At 40.7% G+C, this 22,771-nt stretch overlaps 1 protein-coding gene across 2 annotated transcripts in view; it reads right to left on the bottom strand.

The window, feature by feature from the left end:
- Positions 1-18,512, bottom strand: part of LOC117811410 (vinculin-like) — a 31,971-nt gene extending 13,459 nt beyond the window's left edge. The window contains exons 1-7 of one of the 2 annotated variants that reach the window (XM_034681660.1): positions 18,434-18,512; positions 17,663-18,046; positions 7,476-7,546; positions 6,004-6,154; positions 5,266-5,374; positions 3,840-3,962; positions 2,478-2,638 (exon numbers count right to left, since the gene is read on the bottom strand). In XM_034681660.1, coding sequence (XP_034537551.1) covers positions 2,478-2,638; positions 3,840-3,962; positions 5,266-5,374; positions 6,004-6,154; positions 7,476-7,546; positions 17,663-17,830 — 783 coding nt within the window. In that variant the 5' untranslated portion in view covers positions 17,831-18,046; positions 18,434-18,512. Of the gene's footprint in view, positions 1-2,477; positions 2,639-3,839; positions 3,963-5,265; positions 5,375-6,003; positions 6,155-7,475; positions 7,547-17,662; positions 18,047-18,433 lie in introns of those variants that run through there. The other variant, XM_034681661.1, reaches the window with a different exon arrangement.
- Between the last annotated feature and the right edge of the window lie 4,259 nt (positions 18,513-22,771).

Below are 22,771 nucleotides of genomic sequence, written 5' to 3' on the forward strand. Positions count from 1 at the left end.
ATGGATGTGTCTGGACACCAAGCAGCTTATTTCTATAATTCATGACCCCAGAGGACAGTCATCATGTGCCAGCAGTTCTCCCACACACTGACAGTAAGTGCTTATCACTGCTCACTCATAAGGTTTGCAGTATGTCCACAACAAACACACATACACACACACACAAACACACACACACACACACACACACACACACACACACAAACCCAAACAGACAGGTCATTGTCTGAGGCAGCTGTGTGCAGAGAAACATGCAGGGTTACAGGTTAGACTACAGAAGCAGATCCTAAATTTACCCGTCAGGTATTTCATGACACATGATCTAAACTGATAAGACAAAAACATTTCCTACAGAGTGAAATATTCATCCTGAAACATCATACTGACATCTCTACCACACTGTTAGCATTACCAACACGGGAAGGACAAAACCACGACTGAGGATGGACTTAACTTCAACACACACTACTGTTAAATAATGATAACCCAGCTCAGAGGATAGTTCTCTTCTTTATTGGGTTTTTATGAGGTACTTGATAATATAAAGTTTGTTATGCAAAATAATAGCAACTAGGGTTTCAATAGGGCCTTCGCCACCATCGGTGCTTGGGCCCTAATGAGCAGCAGTACAGGTTGGTACCGCTGTGGACAGGGCTGAAATGAAGCATAGTTTAGCCCCTTAAAAACCAGCTGCCCCTTCAAAATCTAGATCCCTTTGGGTGTATGCTGAACTGTTTTGTTTTCACCATGCTACCTCTTTCCTTTGGTACAATGTGGTTCAACAGTACATCTCTGTTTTCCTGCACATGTAGCTGTCTGGATCAGCAGTTTGAAGAAGAAACAAAAAATAAAATAGCGCCTAAATTATAACTTCTACGAATGAGATTTCTGTGATTTTATTGATTGTGTATTTTTTGTTAACCACTAGCTTTGCTGTTTTCAGTACAGAAGTAAGAGCTCTACAGTGAGAGTCAAGCTGGATTATTTGGTGACTGTTTCAATTTTTTTCCTTTAAAATTAAGGGATGGGCAAAATATCAATATAGCAATATAACATCTTGATTTCTGTGATAACATTATTGATTCTTTGGTGCTAAATATCTTTATTATAATTGAAAACAATAAGCGTTCAATACTTCATGACTCTCCTAGTGTCATCAATGAGGGCAGGAAGTTAATCAGCCGAAAACAAAGCTGACAGTGGGAAAATGGAAGAAGAAGATAGCTTTGTCCTCTACAGTTTTTGGAGGATCTTGTATTCCTGTATTCCTCAGATATCTGCTTGTATCATACAATGATTGTCTTACAATATATTGATTGTTGCAAAGCTGCTGCAACATAAAATTGATCAATATCGCAGGCCACATATCACGTATCATACTGTATTGTGTAACATATCAAATGATGCATTGTGTATCAAGTCACGTATAGTATGGTATGGTTTCGTATTATATCGTGACTCACAAGGTGATCCCCACTCTGGCACAAACAGTGTTGCCAGACAAGTGTTGAGATGGCTTTGACCAGGGCCGACCAAGGCTGTCATCACTCAGAGGAACAGGGTGAAACTTCAGGATCAGAAAACACTTAAAAGAAGAGATATATGCCTCATCTTTGAAACCTTCAGAAAAAGGATATTTGAAATTCAGTTTTTCACCCAGACAGCTTCTTTGAGACGATGCGCTGTACAGTATGTGTAAGACACAGAGGTTGTGATGTTGAGAAAAACAAAGGGCCAAAGGAAAGGACTGTGTGTCTGCAATGTGAAGCACTAAAATATTCAAAGTTTAGCTCAACCTTGAACTGAAACTATGATTTAGGTGAGACTGCTTTTAATTGCGAGTCCACTTACAGAGTACCTCATACAAGCCCAGTTTTAAAAAGTAAGAACTATCCCTTTAAGACTTTCATCAAACCTCCATCTGTTTCAAGCCATTTGACTCAAATGGACACGGAGGGACAAACAGATGCACATTAGACAGCAGAGTGATGACGCGTCTACACTGAACATCATCACATCGATTCACAGTCAGTGGATTTAATAACACACAACACACTTATGCTGTTAACAACCAGCATGACAGAAACGTGTGACCACAAGGACATCATTTCCCTCTCTTTCTCAACCACACATACACAGGTGCATGCTGGGAACTGCAGAGGGGGAGAGAAACAGGCTTACCTTCTACAGGGAGGAAAAGAATGGAGGAAGAAGGTAAAGAAAGAAAAAGAAAAACCAGGAGTTATACTGGCGAGCAAACAGAAAAAAGTGGAAACAGAAAGTAAAGAGTGATTTTGTTCTTAGAAAGGGTTGTGTAGAAAGAGTGTGTGTCTGTGTGTGACGTGTGTGACAACGGGCACTCCAAATGAAAGAAAGTGACTATCAGATTCAGATATGTGGTGATTCTCTCAGTTGTTTTGGGGGCTTTGGGGTATAAAATGAATAAAGCAGAGTTAACATGAGGAGTATATCCGTACCTTGTTGGCCCAGGCGTCTTCGTCCCACGTGGTGAGCTGTAACACTCGGATGATTTCGGTGATTTCGCCGCTCATTTTTTCATACGTAAACCTTCTGTTTCTCTCTGCCTCCTCCACGCCGGCACCTCGACTGCTCTTTGTTGCCACAAAAATCTTTATAGCTGAAGACAGAAATGTGAAAGTTTATTACAACAGAAACCCTGGAGATACACTCAGAAAAATGGTCAATGAAGCTACTGCACATTTAAAAAGAAGTCTTATTTTTACCATTTATTTGTATTATTATTATTATATATATATAATTTTTAATATGTATTTAATTTATATATACATGTTTATTTTATTTATTATTATTATTATTATTATTATTATTTTTTTTTTTTTTTTTTTTTTTTTTTTTTTTTCATTATTATATTTGTGTATAATTATATTTGTGTATAATTATATTTGTGTATAATTATATTGTATCTTAATAACTGTACAGCACTTTGGTCAACTGAGCTTGTTTTCAAATGTGCTTTATAAATAAAGCTTGACATAACTTGACTATACAGATGGTAAGTAATGTAGAAACTGTGTGTCAAGCTGTGAAAAATCAAAATAAACAGTTACATTTTTTTTTAATTAAATTGGCTTCCATTAGTGGGAAATAAAAAACACCAAAAACTAATAAGTGATTAACAATCTGAATACCTTCCAAGTTGTTAAAACACTTGATTTGAAGCGAAACTGGCTGCTTTTTAACCACTTTGGGGCAGGGATAAATAACATGATGTCACAGAGAATCTACTAAAGTGAGATTTATGTTTAAAAGGAATGTCTCTGAAAAAATCTGGGCCTGAATGTCCTGAAATAATGTAGAAAATGTGAGGCGTGATTGTGTGAAAAGGGGTCTAGACTTCTGTTTGCAGACAGTGGAGTCGCCCCCTACTGCCCACCATGAGGGATGTAGGATTGAGACACTTGTGCACTGGCTTCACTTTTGAAACCTTTCATTTTACTTACAATCTTGTCATATGGAAAAATACATTGATATAGCTTTGAGGTGCAAAGTAACACATGAACCTGCAAGACCAAACCATTGGTACAAACATTACACCACACTGAATGTTGAGCCTGCAGGGCTGTGACAGTGTTCTCTGCTCTTTGCTGCGGTGTACAGTACAGTATGAGGGAGCAGCTAGTCGGTGAGTGTGTGCGTCTGATGTGTGTGTAGTCACTCTGACATCCCCAGCAACTAATGACTGTAATTATGAGTGTTGCTATAACAACGGTGGGTCCACTCAGGCTCTGACCCACACAGAGGTTTTTCCCACACAACCACACAAAGCCACACAGTCAAACACACACACACACACACACCTGATATGAGAACCGGCAGCAGCTCTTTGACGGTGCTCATGGAGTTGACCAGCATCTGTCTGTGCTCCTGGTGTGTGAGCTCCTGCTGCCGCTCCTCAATCATCTTCGACATTTTGGTCATCCCTGAAAGACAAAGAGAGAGAAATCATTGAGCTGTGAAAGTCAGACGTTAACACACTCACAAGAAAAAGCAGGTGCACAGGATCACATTTTCCCAGTGTATCCTCCAGTATATTCACATACTGAGTAGTTTTGACGCGTCCAAACAGATCATTACTTCTCAAACGACTGATTTCGTACAATGACAGCTCGGCTGGGTGAGAGGAAACCTTGGCATCAGGTTTCCTGCAGCTCATTATTCCACAGTGAGAAGACAAAACAATTGACCTTTTACATCAGATGATAAATAGCCTGTTTATGGTCCGGCTCTCCTGCTGGTGAAAAGACTTCATCACAGCATCTTCAGAGCAGCAGTCAGCTGTTCATTTACTTCATCATGTTGGGTAGGTCTTTAACCCCACATTAAAACACAGGCTGATTGCAAAGTTCACATGCACTTACAAAACATCAACACTAGGGCCAACAGGCAGCTGCACTATCGTCTTATTTATTACAATAACAGTAAAATCATCAAGCAGACAGTGCCACTGCTGACACACCTGCTGCAGTGCTGTTGGGCGTCTGAGATTAGACATTTTTCTAGAGATTTCCTTTGATAATAAACTATTTTAAGACATGGCTGACAACTAAATGGGATCTCTGAGGCCATGTGATGTTCACATTAAGTTGTAGGACTGATTCATTTGATCTATGTTGTAGCAACACCGTCCTGATTGACTGTGGCTGTCAAGCTAGAGGGGGGTGGGTCCTCCTGGTCACATGGCCACACTGATGAGACCCTGAAGCTGCAGCCTTGATTAGCTGAAGCGGACACCTGTGCTTGGAGTACATTAGTAGTGCTGTATGCATGCCACCTTTGGAGGAGTTGTTTGGAGCTCACGAAGGATGCAGTTTCCCCCCTTTTGGTTTTATTTACTGAGTTTGTGCCAGGTTATTGCTGTGAGTCTAGATTTAAAAAATGAACTTTCATCAGAAGCTCTCAGGAGGACGACAGAATAAAGCAGCTTGAGCAGCCACATGCTAATCATCTTTTAATGTTGGTGTCCTTCAAAAAAAGACCTTGAGTCATACGGCCCTGAGCTGTTTCATTATAAAACAGATGGTAGGAAAGGTGTGGGAATAAAGGGAGCAACAAGAAGTTGGCTTTTTATAAGAAGACAAGAAGTCGGCTTTTTATAACAAAATAAAGCTAGACATTATATCTAGTTTTATTTTGTTTATAAAAAGCCAACATTGTTTATTCTGGAATACATTTTTGATAGGTAGCTTTGAAAGTTTTATTTAAAAAAAGAAGCATCCTGCAGACCTGGTCCCAGGTTCTTGGTGTATGTGATGAGGTCCTCCATGGTCTCCACCACCTCAGCTACTGCCAGGTACTCCAGGATACCTTTACACACCCGAATTATCCTCCTCACCTGGAACACAACACAAACATAAATACAATCACAAACATAAGATCATTTCTACGGGCATGAAATAAAGGCTGATGTGAAGATTAGAGACAAACATCTTTTTATTTATAGGCCTACTGACAATAAGTTCAATGTGTGGGTGAGCTTTTTTTAGACAGCATTAAAGAAGGGCTTTTATTTTGTTTGGTGTCTTTGCGTGTGTGTGTGTTTGTGTGAGCGTGTGTGTGTGTGTACAGTCTTGTGATGTGTGTCTTGTGACCATGAGGAGTTGCTCTTTTAAAAAATGAGGCTTCTGATGAGATGTGGTGAGCCGTATCACGTGTCCAATGTGACTTCACTTACAGGGCTGCCATCACATTCAACACACACACACACACACCATACAGCTTTGTACATACCATATTTTTACACACAGATCCAGACACACACACAAACACACACACCATGAGTTACGACAGAGGGAAGTCATCTGATCTTAGTGATTAGATCTGGCTGCATTTGAGACTCCATTAGACTCGCTCCTTCCTCTGCTCGGCTAAATAAAGCTTTATTTCCCTGAAAGATACCACACCTCTGAAGTAAGAGGGATCCTCAGGACACACTAATGATAAGAGGCAAACACACAGACACACCTCTGCTTCATCAAAGGTAAGAAGCAGGTCAGACGTCCCCGACAGGATCCCTCTGGATCCATCGATCAGGTAATCTCGAGCAGGAACAGAGTACGGATCGGCCTTTAACATCTGAGACGCCTGGACCAGCTTTGAGCTCGAGTTCTCCACCCTGAAAAAACACAGACGGCTTTAGAGGAGCAGCCAAGATCAAACTCAACATATGCCTTCACAGAAAACAGGAATTTATCACCTTGTAAACAAACAGATCAGATCTCATGTCACCAAAGATCTGGCTCTCGTTTTAAGAAGCTGCTCCCTTCAAAATGTACGATCCTTACGCACACGAGGAAACAGATTGTTCACCCAATTTTACAAGATTTACTCCGACAATAAAGACCCCCATTGGCTGCATGGTGTGAGTTACTTTTAAATGAGTTTTGACATGTAAAGAAATGCATTCTAATCCAATGTAAAACCTTCAGTGCCTTCACAAGAAGGAATAAGATTGTTCTCTTTAGTTCTATACTCAAAAACTCCTACCCTCCTTATAATCACCTGTGACAGAACTTTGTATCTTTATTTATCGTGTTATTAATGCTGGTATGGGCCTGGAATAAGGAAATAAAGTGAGGTACAGTGAAGTTTGAACCCCCATAGTTCAATCTGGGAGTCAAAGTTTGTTGCATTCAAAATACAATGACCTTTAATTCTGGAAAATCGTACAATTTTTGATTAATAACAACCAGAATGGTCAAACGTTTGTTCCTTCATTTTGTAAGCTGCCTCCTCAGGGATCAAGGATTTAACCTGAAGGAGGTGATGGATTTTAACAGCACTTTAATAAACCCAAGTAACTCCTCTTTCTGACCCCCATTGGTCACGGTATTGATGGCTGCTGGTTCATCTATATTTAGGCTGGTTCACATTCCCACACGCCCCCTCCTAAGCCCTGTGAGTGAGATTTATGGTGTAATGCCTTGTGTGTGTGCCAGTGAACGGGTGTGTGGGTCTGCTTGAGGTCCGGACCCTTTTTCTTAAAAACTGAAAATCAAAGGGGAGATTAAAAATGTAAGAAAGTGAAATCGAGGAGACAAAATTCTGGGTACAGATTATCGAAATCTTCCAGTAAAAGCATGAAAATATGTGCAAAATAATGCAGAAATAGGGTGTCTGAGTCCAAGATTGCAGAGTGGCAGCTCTCAGAGTTAATGTCAGCTCTTTGGATGCCGGCTGGAGAACAACAAGCAGCCTCTCAGCGGTCTGGATGCTGGAGCCGGACATCAGAAGCGGCTCTTTGTTGCAGCTGGGAACGCAGCCACTTTTCCTGACATTAAACCGTCTGGAATCCTCTTTTTAACAAGTTCTCTGTCTGCTCAGATAATGTGCATCTTTTCCACAATTTCCTCGTCTTCCTCTGGATTTGACTGCTGGTGAGAGAGAACTGAGACAGCTCTACAGTTTAACAAGAGCCTTCTCAGAGACAGACTTACTTAATGAACGCAGGAGGCATGTCTCTCTTCATCACCTGGTCCTCGGTGGTTTGAACCGTCTCCTTTCCCACCTGCAACAAACACAGATCGATCATTTATCTCATATTATCATTAGCCGCAGCAAGACAGGAAATCACATTCAAGAGAGGACTATTTATAGTCAGAAGGGTGAACGGGTGTGCATCAATTCACACCTATTTCAACCGTGCATGCATGTCATATCTTTGGGGGAGCTCCGGTTGACTGGGTCGTCTGGTATTCAACATGAGGGCAGGTCAGGGGAGAGACGCTGCTCTAATTTGACCCAACTCTTCAGACAAAGACCCACAACCTTTATTCATTTAGTGTATTTCCTTATGGAGCAGATCTAGGTTTCAAATAGCTTCACAAAGGCAGCAAAATAAAACAGACAAGTTATAAGAACATTGGGCCATGAATGAAAAATCGATATGAATACATCGTGCATGAGACTAAAGACAATAAAAGAAAATAATTTGGATGACAGGGATGAACATCTACGAGTACTGAAGAGTACATTGAAAAAGTTAAAACATAGTTAAAATGAAATGAATGGGTCAAGAAAAAAATCTTGAAATACTCTTTAATAAAAGTATGTTTTAAAGAAATACTCAAAAGAGACTCAAAACTCGTCTGAGTTGATCTCCTCTTGCAGATCTTTCCAGAGCTTTAAAGCTAAGACAGCTCTGTTTTGTTCAGTTTTCAGCTGATATACAGACCAGACAAGGATCTCTCTGTCAAGCTCTATATTACTGTATGATCTTCCATTTCGTCAAATTTTTACCATCAAAACACATTCATCAAAATACAAAGTCTTTCACACGCAACAACAACCCAACTCTTCTTCTTCTTCATCTGACAAGTGGCACATTTTCAGCTGAATACAAAAACACTTAGGGTGTATGGTTTTCCAAAACATGGCGGTGCACTATGGCAGCCTTTGTGGAAGGGGGCCTGCTCCTTATGTAGCCCTCAGTATATATTCCATTTATACCAAGTCTGTTGAGCTTAACTCCCCTAAATATTACACACTATACCTTTAAGAAATGAATGCTAACAGCCTGGTACAGAGTATGTTTTTTTGTTCTCTGCAGCTAATATTTCCCTTTTTTAAATTTTAAGGGGAGGCCATGTTTTGCCTTGCATAGCTAATTTTTTTTATCATAATGTGGTTCAGAGCTATGCATCATAAGGGGAGTGGTCACTTTGAGTGATAGGCTGATGCTGTTAGCTGTTGTCTTGCTGTAGTCTCAACTAACTCAGCCGCTTTCACTTCTGATGATTATTTAATTCAAATGTCAAACACTATTACGGCTTGTTGTGTGGTATTTATTTCTAACATGCCTCTAAATCAGGGGTGATTATATCAAGTCTTATCAAGGGGTTCTGATTAAAACCTGGCACTAAGTTCTGTAGAGTTTTGAAAGATTCATTGTTTGTGATTCAGTCAGCTGTTGCGGCTGAGATGAAGGTGAGTAAAATCGTGGCTACACCACAGGAGGTGAGTAGAGCTGATTTCATCCAGTCATCATCAGCATCAACGTCAATGAAGCAGAGAATGTGTGTCAGCACAAAATGAGGTGCAGGGCCTGCTTACGGTGAATGTGTGTTTTCTTCTAACTGAGCAAACTGAACCCGACACTCATGATTGTGAGCATTGATTTTTCTGTTAGAGTCCCAGTTTTTTTTCTCTCCTTCTTACCAAATGTGTCACTTTTGTTTCCTTTCTGTTGAGGTCAGACAGTTCAAATCCCTGGGACAAACAATAACAGACATGCATGTATCTATTCTGCAGATCTCCCTGTTCTGTCAAAGGAACTGCATAAATCAAACACAAACCGAGAGTCCTCCTGCAAAACACATCTGCACAAACACACACTCCTCTGTAAACACAGAAACACACAGCAGGATGACTCTGCTCACTTCTTCTGCAGATGTTCCTGCAGTGATGCAGCCGGATGAAAAACAACATCTCTAACACAAATCACATCCTACACTTCACACAAGCATGCACCCACCCATACACACAAACACGATCATACACACACACTTTTGAGATGCAATTACAGTGAGATGATGACATCAGTCTCTTGTGGCTGCGTCAGTGGAAGTCGGTTAATAGACTTTCTGGCTCCAGAGACTTAGAGGCAGCGCGTTCAAACAAAACAGCCCTTCACATGAGATTTATTCTCTAATTTTTCTGACCATTTAATGATCGTGCTGAAGGCTTCTCCTTTTCTGGTCATGCACTGTGGTTGGTAAGAAGTAACATACTGCAAAAAACAAGTCAACAACCATCTCGTCCTGTTTCTGCTGGTCATACATGTACGGCATTAACTGAGGCTGTCGTTCATTAACCACAGATTCATAAAGATCGGTTTGATCTATGTGTAACTGATGCACACAACACAAATAACTCTTTCTTTGGAAAGGCCAGTAAAGCTCAAGTTTTCATGCATGAACTTGAACTAAACATCAGAAAACTTTATATTTGCAGCAATGAAAGCATCAACAACATGCTAAGATATTCCTTCAAAAAGTGCACTCTCTCTGGCATGAATAAGATGTGTTCCAAACAAATGTGCCTTAAGAGAGGAGATAAAAATAACTCAGGGTTTTAAAAAAAAAGAGGAAGAAGTCCAACTTTAAAATGTGAGGAATGCAGCTCTGCAGGTAGAGCGCAGCCTGACGCAACCCTGCAGATGAACTCACAGAGTCACATCAGGTGACAGATCAGAGAGCTGAGAGAGAGTTTCCTGTAAGCAGCAACACTCTGCATCAATTATTCCATCCATTTTTAATGAGACATTAAAGTGGTCTTCTGCTGAGAGGTGTGGCTGCTTCAGCAGGAAAAAGACGGCTGTCAATCAAAGCTGACACGATAATTAGACGGATCCACAAACATCCGCTCCAATGCAGACACAGCTCTTTATCCTCTGTTTTATATCAGCTTACTGGCTGGGTTTCATATAACTGAATGTGAGGTCAATTAAGATCAAGGAAAGTGACCACAACATGGATCTGTCATCTACGGCTCAGCTGTTGTATGCTCTTTCTCTCTGTCTTTCCTCATTTCTGATCACCTTTCTTCTCTTCAGTATTTGAGGAAAAATGGCCTCTTAATAAGAAACCCTTTGATGATTTTTTAATATAAATCTATGAATCATTGATAACGTGTAGGACAAGCACCAGAGAAACAAAGGAAAGAGAAAAGAATCATCACATACATGAAACAGTCCTCAGAGCTTCTGTTAAGATATTTAAAACTGAAAAATCAAGTCGTTTTTTTTAAGACTTTGACAATAAAAAGCTACAAATCTTTAAAATGACGGCCTCATTGTGTTGCTACAACTAATTTATTATCAAGAAGACACAAAACAATAGAAGTATTCATTTAGAATATGGTCATAGTTGAATTCATATGACAAATTTAGTCAATATTTGCTCTCTTTTGGCTCTGTTTTGGTCACCACCAACTCTATGGCAGCTCAGTGATGAAGCACCTCCATCAGCTACCCTCGTGCACTTCCTGTCTCTACTGTCTCTTGCTGTTGACATGCAGATGTTATGCCGAAATTGTTTGATATGAGTAAAATAAATTGCCAATGGGATTAGCAAAATGTACTAAACTTTCTTGAGGAAATAATAATGTCAAAATTTAAAAAAGACTTCAGTTAGTTTGCTCGATAGTTGCTTAGTTTTGAGGGTTTTTTTGCAGTATAGGAGAAGACAGTGATGCTGCATGCTATAAATCACACAGAAGAAGCTGTGGAGAAGAAGCTAGACTGCTCTCTGAAGCTGAGACACAGACACTAATACTCTTTAGTTTGGTTTAGTCTAGTCTAGTTAACTTGAGTTTAGTCTGGTTTAGTTCAGAGGCCATGTACAACACAACTGTCGGACCAGAGTCAGCAACAGTATAAAGCTGATTTGCATCTGCGGTCCTTGGATAGGATGATCCCTTCCTGTCGGTGAAACGATGGTATCCTTCAAAGACAAGAAGCTCCTGTGATGCCTGATGAGTATGATCCTCTAATTTTCAAGTTCTTAAAATCAGAAATGCCTAAGGATACAAATAATCCCAACTTAACAAACTAAGTCATTCTAAGTTACCAAAAACAAAATGATTTTATTATTCAGGTGATTTAAACATAGTTAATATTGTATCAAATTTCTACACACTGTACCTTTAACGCATAAGTATGTTTAACTATCTTTTGAGAAAATACACTTCATGATTGTTAAGCTTAAATCAGCTTCATGTTAATAAAGAATTAAAGATGAAATCTTTGTCTTTTTATCCTTACTCTTAAAGATGATTTAAGCTTGAGTATTCACTGATGCTCTTCCTCAGATTCAGTTCCAAACAGATAAATTCAGTTATCTGCATCTTTATTATCTCTTAAGGCAGCACTACCCCGCGTTAAATAACAGACTTAAAATGAACAATAAATACAGTCCATAAAAACAGAGTCATTTCTAAAGCCATGGCAGACGGGACAGATTAGTTTTCAAATTAAGAAGCCTTTTTTAAAATCAAAATAACCACTTCAGTGTTGAAAATCAAAACTATAAAGTGAGAAAAGGTGGAATTCTGCCAGCCAGGAGTAGATTGAGACAGACTGAGAGACAGAGGGGACGCACAGCCGGAAACTCGTCCTCAGTCTGCCACGAACAAGAAGAGATGGAGCATACATGGAGGAGCAGTTGGTGTGTGTGTGTTTGTGTTTGTGTTTGTGTTTGTGTGTGTGTGTGTGTGTGTGTGTGTGTGTGTGAGAGAGAGAGAGAGAGAGAGAGAGGGGTGAGGTGGACCAGGGAGCTTGGCAGAGTTAGTTCTGAAGATGCCAGAGACACTTTTCCTCCCTCATGACTAAAAGTGGTTGTTTCCCCTCCTTTTACTCTTCATCTTGCTCTTCCTCATGATGGAAGAGTTTTCATCTCATCTCCCTCTTTCTCTCTCTCTCTCTCTCTCTCTCACACTCCGTCAGCGTGTGGTTACTTCAGTCAACGGTAAATCTATTTATTCCTTCCTCCCCCTCCCCCTCAGACATACTCAGGATCTCTGTTGACTCCTTGAGGAGCAGATTCTTCACTAACAGCACCGAGGCAGCTCCTTCATCAGCACAACTTCAGCAACACACACACAAACACACACTCCCACTTTCAAACAACTAGCAGCAGCAGCGGCAGCATCGTTCAGATCTTTAGTCAAATCAGCATCGACCCACGCACACCCTCCGACGGATCGAGACTGACACCATCTTGTGTGAGTGTCGAAGTGTCTCAGTGACCTAGATATGAAAGTGCCCCCCACACAGCCCACCCTGACCAGGGTTAACAGTGTAACTGTATCAGTGAGCAGTTAGACTCTTGCTGCTGAATACTGTGTTACATCTCAGCTGAAAGTGTAGAAATGAATCAGCTTTCTAAAATAAAGCATGTGTCCTCAGAAGTGTGTGCGCTCGATCTTTAGGTGTACTTTACATCCAATTAAGTTTATCTACCCGGCAACATCCTCAGCTGATTTTACAAGCTCTGTTCCCAAGCACCGTCTGTGCTCTTCAACACCTACTTATAAACCACTTCTAAACTCTCACTCTTCTTGTCATTAAACCACATAACAACTCATCAGGTCTTCTTCACCTTCACTTTTGCAGGGGATATAAAAAGTACTCACATACGTCCCTGCAATGGAGGTACAGATACTGTTGTATTTTAAAAACCCAGTTAAAAAGTTAAGGCACTTATTGGCCATTTTCTGAACCAAAAGTCATGTTTGGGAGACAATTTAACTAAAACATACATTGAGCGACCTTCAGTTTGTGTCTATCTTAGCACAGCTTTTGGACAAAGCGGTTTGTCTTATCCATAGACCTTATAAAAAGATAGGCAGCATTGCAGCTCCCTAAAAGTGAAGCCAAAACACTTGGTGCTTTCTCTACTGTTGAGATGAATATGGGTCATAAAGCTCATCTCCTCCATGCCAAAGGGATAGTTTGGGTTTTTTGAGGTGGGGCTGTATGAGGTGCTTGTTAAGAGTAAGTGTATTACCCACAGGGAGTCCCAGTAAGCTAGGACCCTTTGTTGAGAAACTGGGCTTTGAACCAGCAGAAGCTAGGTTGTCAACCGCTGCAGATGAGGGGGATTTAATTAATTGCAGACAGAACACATTTGTGCTTCTGCCCACTGATCAGCTGTTGTGAGTAAATGGTTTAAGAGTCAACCTGATTTTTGTCCACGACCTAGGTTGTTTTGCTTATGTTTGAGACCTTTTTGCCTTTACCCCTAGGACACCTGAGGAGTGTCAAGAAATGTTGGAGGAAAAAGAGTAGAGGAGATGTGCATCAAAGGGTCAAAGTCAGAGGCTGAACTTGCAACCAACGAGACGAGGATTGCAGCCTCTGCACATGGGGCCCCTGCTCTTCCCAGTGAGCTTAACCATTGCCTCCCATCTGAGGATTTTACTGGTAAGCTAAATGTGTGTTTCCATTCGCAGAAGAGACAGGGTATCAATACTGTGGCTCCACCAGGCACTTCGTACTGCACAGACTCAGATTCACATTTTGGCCTCACTTCTGTACAACAGGAGGAAACAGAGATATCTCATCCACCATTATTAAGAGTCAATAGTTGGCTCGGAAAAGCATGTTTTGGAATGCAACTTTAAAATCTTTAAAGTAGCACACAATGGTGCCAGTAAAAATAATCCATAATTAATTTTAAAGGCATAAAAACTACATTAAGACTTTAAAGAGTCGAACGTACTGATAGATTTGTTACAATAAAGAAAGTACAAGACATAAAAAGCTTTCAAAATCCGGAACTGAAGTAAACTACAGACACCAGAGGACTCCACTTAAAGCAACAGAACTTAATTTGCAATGTCTTATCTCTGCACTGATTTTATCCTGTGTATGCGGAAGTAGTATTCCCTGCTTCAGCTGCTTACTGTCCACCATCTACCTCACTTCTCTCTATGAAACTCTGACAGGCAATATGTAAACAAATGCTCTTTTGGTCTGCATGCTGCTCATCACTTTGCTGAAATCAGACTCAGAGGCAGCAGTAACAGGCATTAAATATAACTAAATAGATATAACCTTCTCTCGGATAGTCTGGTTTGCTTTTATAGCCCGTATGGAGACATTAGTATCAATTGAATCTATTTTATAACTGGTTTAAATGTCACTGCATGATGAAGCACTGTAATGAATTATTTATACTTTATTACTTCCCACCTCCGCTTATGCTTTCATATAAGTCATAGTCCAGAGTGTCTGAGTCGATATTTTGTCTAATATTTCTCAAACACATCAGTAAACACAAGGAAAAATACAAGTCGAGGAGACAGTATGCTGATGACAACGTTTAAGTGCATCCACTTTCCCTCTGCCACCTCCCCTTACATCCTAAAAACACTTCCTCTGTCCATCACTTTCCTTTGTCACTGTGTCCTAAGTCCTTATCTCTCCTTGTCCCCTCGCATCTCCATCATATGAGACCTGAGCGACACGCCTCGAGCTGCTATTAGCCTCCTTCTGTGCTCTGTCTGAAAGGATCAACTGAACGGATCATTGAGGATGAGCAGAGAAAAGAGAGGCAGAGAGGTGAGCCCGGCAGCGATGGGATATCAAGGACGAGCTGCAGCTGGATTGTATCGGAGAAAAAGCAGGATTTTTTCATTAGTCCAGACTAAATGTCTCCCTTTTTATTATCAGTTAATGAGATATTTATCATAGTGATCTTGTGTGTCCTTGCACAGGAAAGTAGAAGCTGAAGGAACTGCTGAAAAAGTTTGACATGAGAAGTTAGAGCACCTGGAAGTTTTTTTGGGAACAATTTGCTCCAAAATCTCAAAAGAACCATAAAACTAAGTTTTGACTTTCTATCCCACTAGTTCTCATGCTACTCATAACATCATAACATGTCACAACTTCAAGTTAAATTGCTTACTTTTAAATATGATTACACTTAGTATGCAGACCAATCAAATGGAGAAATGCAACAACACTGTGAGGATCGTGCCAAAACATAGTAACAGTACCTTTCATATTCAGATTTGCATAATCCCAATGTACTTGTCCTGGCTCTAAATCCTGCTGACGTATACTTACACGTGAGTAATAAAATTACAAAATGCATTTAGCCATTGCATAACATTTTTGGATTAAGCCAGCAGCTTAAATCTTCCCAGCATGACATAAAAATGAGTTTATTGCTTTATTTTTTAAAAAGCAGTCCAGAGATAACAGTGCATCTTAAAGAGACGACACAGCTAGAGAAGCACAAAGGTGATTCACTCCAGTGATGATCAATTTAAAAAAAACTGAAAGGTACAAAGCTGTGTGGGCTCTGGAGTTCTATATTTGGTACTTTACTACAATATTTCTAAAACTTATTAAGCTAATTCCCTCACAGTTGTTTCAGGTTTCAATCTGATGAGAAGCTCTCATAGAATAGCCCATAAATGCATTACAGAGCACAAAGACTGCTCTAATGAAAATATAAGGAAGCCTTCACTCTGACATTCAAACACTGGTTCAGAGATTCTTCAACAGTTTTGAATTTACAGATGTTTAGATTAACTTCTGATGATTCTCCCTGTAGATTTTTGAAATGGGGAAGACTTTTATCAAACACTTGGCTAACTTGTGTAAATGAAACATTTCTATCTTGTGTGTTGTGTTTCTTATTTCCCCTTAACTTAATTTGTGTGTTTTGTTACGGACCTACTTTCATTTTATGGTCCGGACCGGTCTGTGAGGTCCTGATGTGCTTCACACAGGAGAACCTGCACATGAGCTTTCTGTGATTTATGTGCCAACAGTTAACTTCAGACCTAAGACCTTTTTGATTGGACTTTTCATTTTGAGTAAATCCCTTACTTGGTCTATGTTTTATTGTTGTTTTCACAGTGTTTTTTTTCTGGTGTTTATCTGGTCTGGGTCAATTTTCTTCGGTTTTAATTTTCATCATTGATTCGTGCATATTTTTTTATTTTTTCACTTAATTTCATTTATTTATTTCCAAGTATTGTATTGCTGTCTTCTTTCTTGATTTAGTCTTTCATAATTTTATCTATTGCTGTCCATTTTCAGTCTCTTTGTTCTGTTTTGGAGCACTTTTGGCTTTATATAAGTAAGTCTTATTTGATTTCACATGTATAACACAGTTCCTCAATCTTCCACACAACCTGCATTTACAGATTTCATGGCTCCAGAGAGTTTCAACTCCCACACTTTCAGACTCATTTCGGCTCACATTATCAGCGTCTCTTCTCTCCCTCTCTCCCTGATACCATAATTAAAGTGTAAACGAGTGAGTGTTTTGTCTGCTGCTGTTTCCTCCTGACTGAGTGAAGCCCGCTCACCCCTGCATCAATTACAACGACCTGAATTGGCATTAATGATGTGGCCAGTATTGATTTTTCTGGTCAGTGCACACAGAGGAGACACCAGGGTCTTCCTCTACAAAATGTGGAGCCAATATGACAAAGAATAAAGGAGGGGGGGTGTGAAGGGAGGGTGAGGCTGAAATAAGCTGGGACAATAGGTGGATGAAAGAGAGATTTATAAGGACTAGAGATGTGAAGATTTGATGAATCAGCAAAGAATATCTACCCATTGTGGAAGGTGCAGTTGGGCTGAGGGTTTTTTTATGTCTATTGTCCCACAAAACTGCAAATTCTGCAACAATCTGAGTCAGTTTATTAATCCTACAATATAGCCCTGAAGTGACATTTCCCACTAACTGATCAGCATCCTCTTAATTCAATCTGCACTACTTTCTTCTGCCCCACAAACTTCATTGAGCTCTGAGGCCATCTAATGAGGAGTCAGGGTCAAAGTTTGATGTGTTTCTTGTGTCTGTGGGGAAAAAACACTGCTGCAGGAGCTCGTGGAACATGCACGAGCGTCAGCTGGGTGTGTGACAGCTTTATATTCGTTTTAATGGCGAGCAGGGACCAAGAGGGTATAAATCTACCTGGAAACCAAGATTGAAACGCACCTGCTCCATGTGCAGTGTGCTGATCTGCTGCTGTAGTAATTTATGAGAGTGATTAAATGACTACAGCAGGTTTTATCTGAAGGTTTAAGCATGTTGTGAAGTTCAGATGATAAATGTCACTTTGAGGTTTGAGGAGATCTGACGCCCTGCATGGGACTCACCCGCACAAGGTTGCTGACAGCCGCCTGCACCGCGGCCACCGGCACCGTCAGATCCGGGATGGCTTTCCCGTCCACCTCCCCCTCCTCGTGCATGATGACCAGGTGAGAGATCTGCTGGGCCACCGGCTCCAGGATACTCTCGATGGTCTTGGTGTGAAACACCGGCATCGTGGACGACTTTTACCGCAGCACTGACTGAAGAAAAGGCGGCTGGTCGCTCCAGATCCAGCACTGAAGATCTCCTCTCCTTTCCTCTCTCCTCTCCTCTCCTCGCAGGACGACAAATCCCGAGTTGCCAATCCAACCCCTGGGACGGATCCCTCTCGCGCCTCTCCTCCCGGTGTGCTCCCTGGTAAAAGCTGGACTCAGACGGTCGGTGTCCTCCTGTGGGAGCGACCCAAATCGTGACAGACGGAATCACCGCCCCTCCGCCCAATCACAGCCGAGGAATACAGCTGCCAAGCGGGTTGGCGTTGGTGCGCATTGACGCCCCCCCCCCCCCCCCACACACACACACACACACACACACACACACACGCACAAATACACACATACACACACATACACACACATACACATGCAGCAAGTAAAACACACACACACGCACACACACACACACACACACACAGCAAGTGAAAGCGCTTCTCAAATGACGTCATGCATGCCAGTAGCCCCAAAAAGGAAAGTGTTGGGGTAACTTAATGGGGGAAAAAGATTGAGATTTTAAAGATATGAGTATTTCAGAGGTGTACAAGAGGGAAGATTGTGTACCTGTGTTCTTCTGAGGTTATTGAAGGTCAACATCAAATCTTTTAAACACTGGAGAGAGGAGAGGGAAGCTGGGCAGGTGCCTGAAATGTGAACAGAACTGATGAAATTCAGCTTTTTATTATTATATTTTTGATAATTGCTTTTGTTAATTTTTTTTTTAATCTATTGAAGCCTCCAAAACGGTATATTGTGCTACTTTGAGCAGTTGTGTTCCAGCAAACTTGTCAGAAAGACAAAAAAAATCAAAGACCCTTAAATAGATAACAGGAAATAAAGATGATTTATACCAGAGGCTGAATTAAAGCTAATAACTTTACTTATTGCCCCCTTAAAATCTGGTTGGTGCCACCAGAAACCCCCAAGTAAGGATTGGCTATTTGCCTTGTCAGAGGCTGAACTTTTCAAAATAGACAATTGTGGGTATGTTAACAGGTTGGCAGTAGTTTTCTTTGACCTTAAATGAAGAAAATGTCTTTGTTAGTGCATTTTCATGTAAATGAAGATATCTTATTTATGGGTCTTAAGGAATAAGGCTTATGTGTCGCTATGTTGTTTTATCTTTTAAAAGAAAAGGGTACACAGGATTAGCTGCATTGTACTTAAATGATAACGGCTTAAGTAGATAGCGATGACAGAGAGGGTAAATGCTATAAATGTGTGTGTACGCATACATACCCAGGCACCCCCTGCCTATATCAGTGCCCCAGTTGGGTCACCCCAGTTAAAAACGTCTGGACACGCCCCTAATTACCTGTTTTATCTAGCTGCCTTCATGAAGCCCTTTCTAACATGGGTTTTGAAATGCCTTCTTTATGAACATGTTGTAAAATAAATTCTTACACTAGCACTACATCTCAATGTCTTGTATAAGTGCAATAGTATTCAGCTCCAGTGCCTGAGATATTCATTCAAATTGCCAGTGTGTTGTTTCTTATGAAGCTTCCAACCTGCATCTGACACATGATCTGTGTTCATTAAAAGGTGGGTCAGGAGTTCATGTCTCCAGACCTAAATGTCCAGGTCTAAATAAAGACTGAGGATTCAGCTTGCTGCTGCTGGCTGAAGGAGTCTCTGCAGCAGGACGAGGCTCGCAGATCCTGCTCCGCTCCCACACGTTGTTTCTATGACTGCTTCCTTCTATCAGCTGTCCCGCTGGTTTAACACCCACCTGACAGGTTGCACTTGAAGTTGTCCGTGCACTGAATTGAAAACAACCTCTTTCTTATTGAAATCACAGCAAAAGGATCAAAATGTTTAAACTTAAAGGTGTAGTGTTGTCCCTGTTCTGTAGATCTGACTCTGTTTTGGGGAAACTGGAGACCCCAGCAGCTAAAATAGAGGTATTTATACCCCTGAGAACTGGCATTGGCCAAAGAGTGTGCAGCCAAGAGACCCTCCAGTGTATGTGAGAGTGTGTGTGTGTCCTGAGTGAGGACAGACAAGCAGCTAGAATCCAAACCTGCAAGACTGGACTCTCTGGTCATCCTGGTTGGAATATTTACTGCCCTGTCCTCCTCTCTCCTCTGCTCTTCCTCAAAAATTGTCCTTAAAGAGAGGTAAGACTCGTACTCGCAGCATCTCAAATCCATATATGGATGGAGGCAGAGTAGAGGAGCAGTAAAGTAAACTAGGGACTGTGAGTAATCAAGGGGGGGTAGGATGAACTGTGTTTGGCCCCAGTAGCACTGCTGCAAACTGTCTGTATACGTGGACTTGTCCAAACAGACTGTGACAGAAAGCATTGCAGGAGGCTGCTTGGAGAGGGGTTTGAAGCATTCTCAATCAAGCTGCTGAAGTGCCAGAAGCTGCAGTTCTTTGAGTGGCCACTTGAGGCTGGCTCCAAAATTGAGTCAATCCCCATTCGGCCCAATATTAGAAAGCAAAACCTCGCAGCAGGAAAAAACTTGGTATGAAATTGTACTCTCCTCTTTGATAAACACTTACTTCCTGTTTGGGATGACAGCTAACCTACCAGATGTTACACAGCAGGTCCTGTCAGTATTATAAGCCAGACTAGCTTAGCAACAGCTGCATGCTGAGAGTTATTGACACTTGTATCGGCAAATCAGTATTGACCTTTGACTTAAGGCGCATTAGGGGTGTTTTTCTATTGGCTTAAACAGAAACCTGGCAATGGCATTGACTGACATAAACACAAACAAATCAGAGCTGTAAGCATGGTGCTTTGTTTTGGTATTTCAGTTGAGTTAAAACTAGACAGAGATCGCTCAAAACCAGGACATATTAGTGTTTATTGATATTTGTTGGGACTCAGGACACAGTGTTTGAAAATGAGACTGTCCCAGTCAGACCAGATATATAGTCACCCTGGTTAGGCAGGTGTAGGCTCATTTATGCATTCTGTGTCCTTCCCAGATAACAAGTTACATTGTGTTTATGCAGGAGAACAACTCTGATGATGACTCCTCAATGTCTCTCCAGTCCGTCCATATTACTGTTTAAAATGTATTTGCACTGATGGAGAGAGTGTTGCTGCAGCATGTGTCTTTCTTCAGGGGGGTGCGGTGTTGGAGGTATTAGACAGAGAGGTGTGAGTCAGTGGACAACTGAACACATAAACACTTGCTCCTTCCCACTGAGAGTTTCCTGGGAGTCAAAAGTTGTCTGACTACACACTCAGCTTTCTCGTCTCTGCAGTGGCGTAAACCAAAGCTTCTTGATGAGTCATACCTTTTTAGTGCTTTTTAAACAGCATAGAGGCAAAATACAAAAAAATGTACCGTTCCTTTGTCACAGATGAGTCTGCAGCTGGTGTCTATACACCCAAAAATAAGAGCTCAATATTTCAACCAACCTGGCCAAGCCTCTACAAAATGATTCCTTTCTCACCCTGCAGTGAAACAGTGCGATTTATAGCTATGTCTATGGTCAGCAATTTTAAAAAATATCAGAGAAACTACTGGATGGGTTGTCATGAAGTTTTTTTTCGTGGTCCCCAGAGGATGAATCCTGATATCTTTGTTGCATAACCATAAGGTTAATAGGATATTTGATCAGCTGTCTATAAAATTAGTACAGACCTTTAATGTTCTCTCAGGATGGATTGGAATAAATATGATGGTCCCTGATTTTTCATGTGTAGCTCCATCAACAGGTAAAGTTGTTTGACACTTTAGTTGATGATTAAATAACCAAAAGGGTGCAGATAAGTAAATGTTAGCATGTTAAATGTTAAATTTAATGATGTTATATAGCAAAGTTTCAGGAGCAGGCCTCTTCCTGCATTCATTTTTTGCTCTTGCATTCTGCACCCCTCCGACCCCCTTGCCTCTCTCTGTCTCCCCTCTCTCTGTCCTCCATCCTCTGTAGAGCCCTGTGGGGGTCATGGTTCCCGGGTGCTACAGTGGATCCTTAAGGAAGCTTTCTCAGAAAGACTGCAGTGAACACAAAGTACCAAACACATCATCTGAAAATGTCATCAATAAATAAATGATATACTTGCCTTCTGTTGACAGTGTGATCCGTGTAAGTGAAGATAGTGAATATTGTAAATGTCACATTATGCTCACATTGCCAGTGTGAGCTTGTGAGCATCATAGTGATCAAACTAAACTTAAGCCAACAGAGCTGGCGGCATGGATGAAGATTTCGAATCATATTTCCTGATAATTGACCATAATGAATAGTTACATATTCGCTCTCTCTTTTAATTTGTACTCACTGTGGTTTAATTCATAAAAGTTAGAATATCACCAAATTATTTAGATTTGAATTCCTCCATAACAATAAAAATATCAAATATATGCTGCACTGATGTCTTTAATGTATTACCTGAAAACCCTGGTCTCTTTAGGAGACTGAAAATAAACATTACTCTTTTCCTGAGTTTGACTAAACAAGCATTGTTTTTATGAGGAGCTACACTGGGTCGGTTTTAAATGCCTAAGAATCATTTGAAGCACTCAGGAGTCCAATCAGGGAGTTCAAAACAGTCAGATGAAAACCTGCTGAAACCAGATGCTTTGGCAACCTTTACAGTCTATGGTGGGAACACTGTGTTTGGCAATAAGATAATGATGATGAAAATAATTTGGATTCACTTCACTCCAAATATGTTTATCAGAGAAGAAGGATGCAGGATCAAAGCACCAGTTATTGACTAAGTGCTAAACACAGATGAAGTAAAATAAATATGTTCTGAATTATATTTTATGAGTTTTTTTTCTAGTTTGATTTATAAAATTCAAAGGTCAAAGGTCAAAGATATCTTAACATCCAGGAAAAAATAATTTGGTGTACAGAATGAGGTAAACACATCAATACCAGGCAACACAATCCACAAAAATCATGTCAGGTTTTTTAAAAGGCAAATCTAAA

This window comes from Notolabrus celidotus, chromosome 4 (genome assembly GCF_009762535.1).
Source record: "Notolabrus celidotus isolate fNotCel1 chromosome 4, fNotCel1.pri, whole genome shotgun sequence".
Lineage (NCBI taxonomy): Eukaryota > Metazoa > Chordata > Actinopteri > Labriformes > Labridae > Notolabrus > Notolabrus celidotus.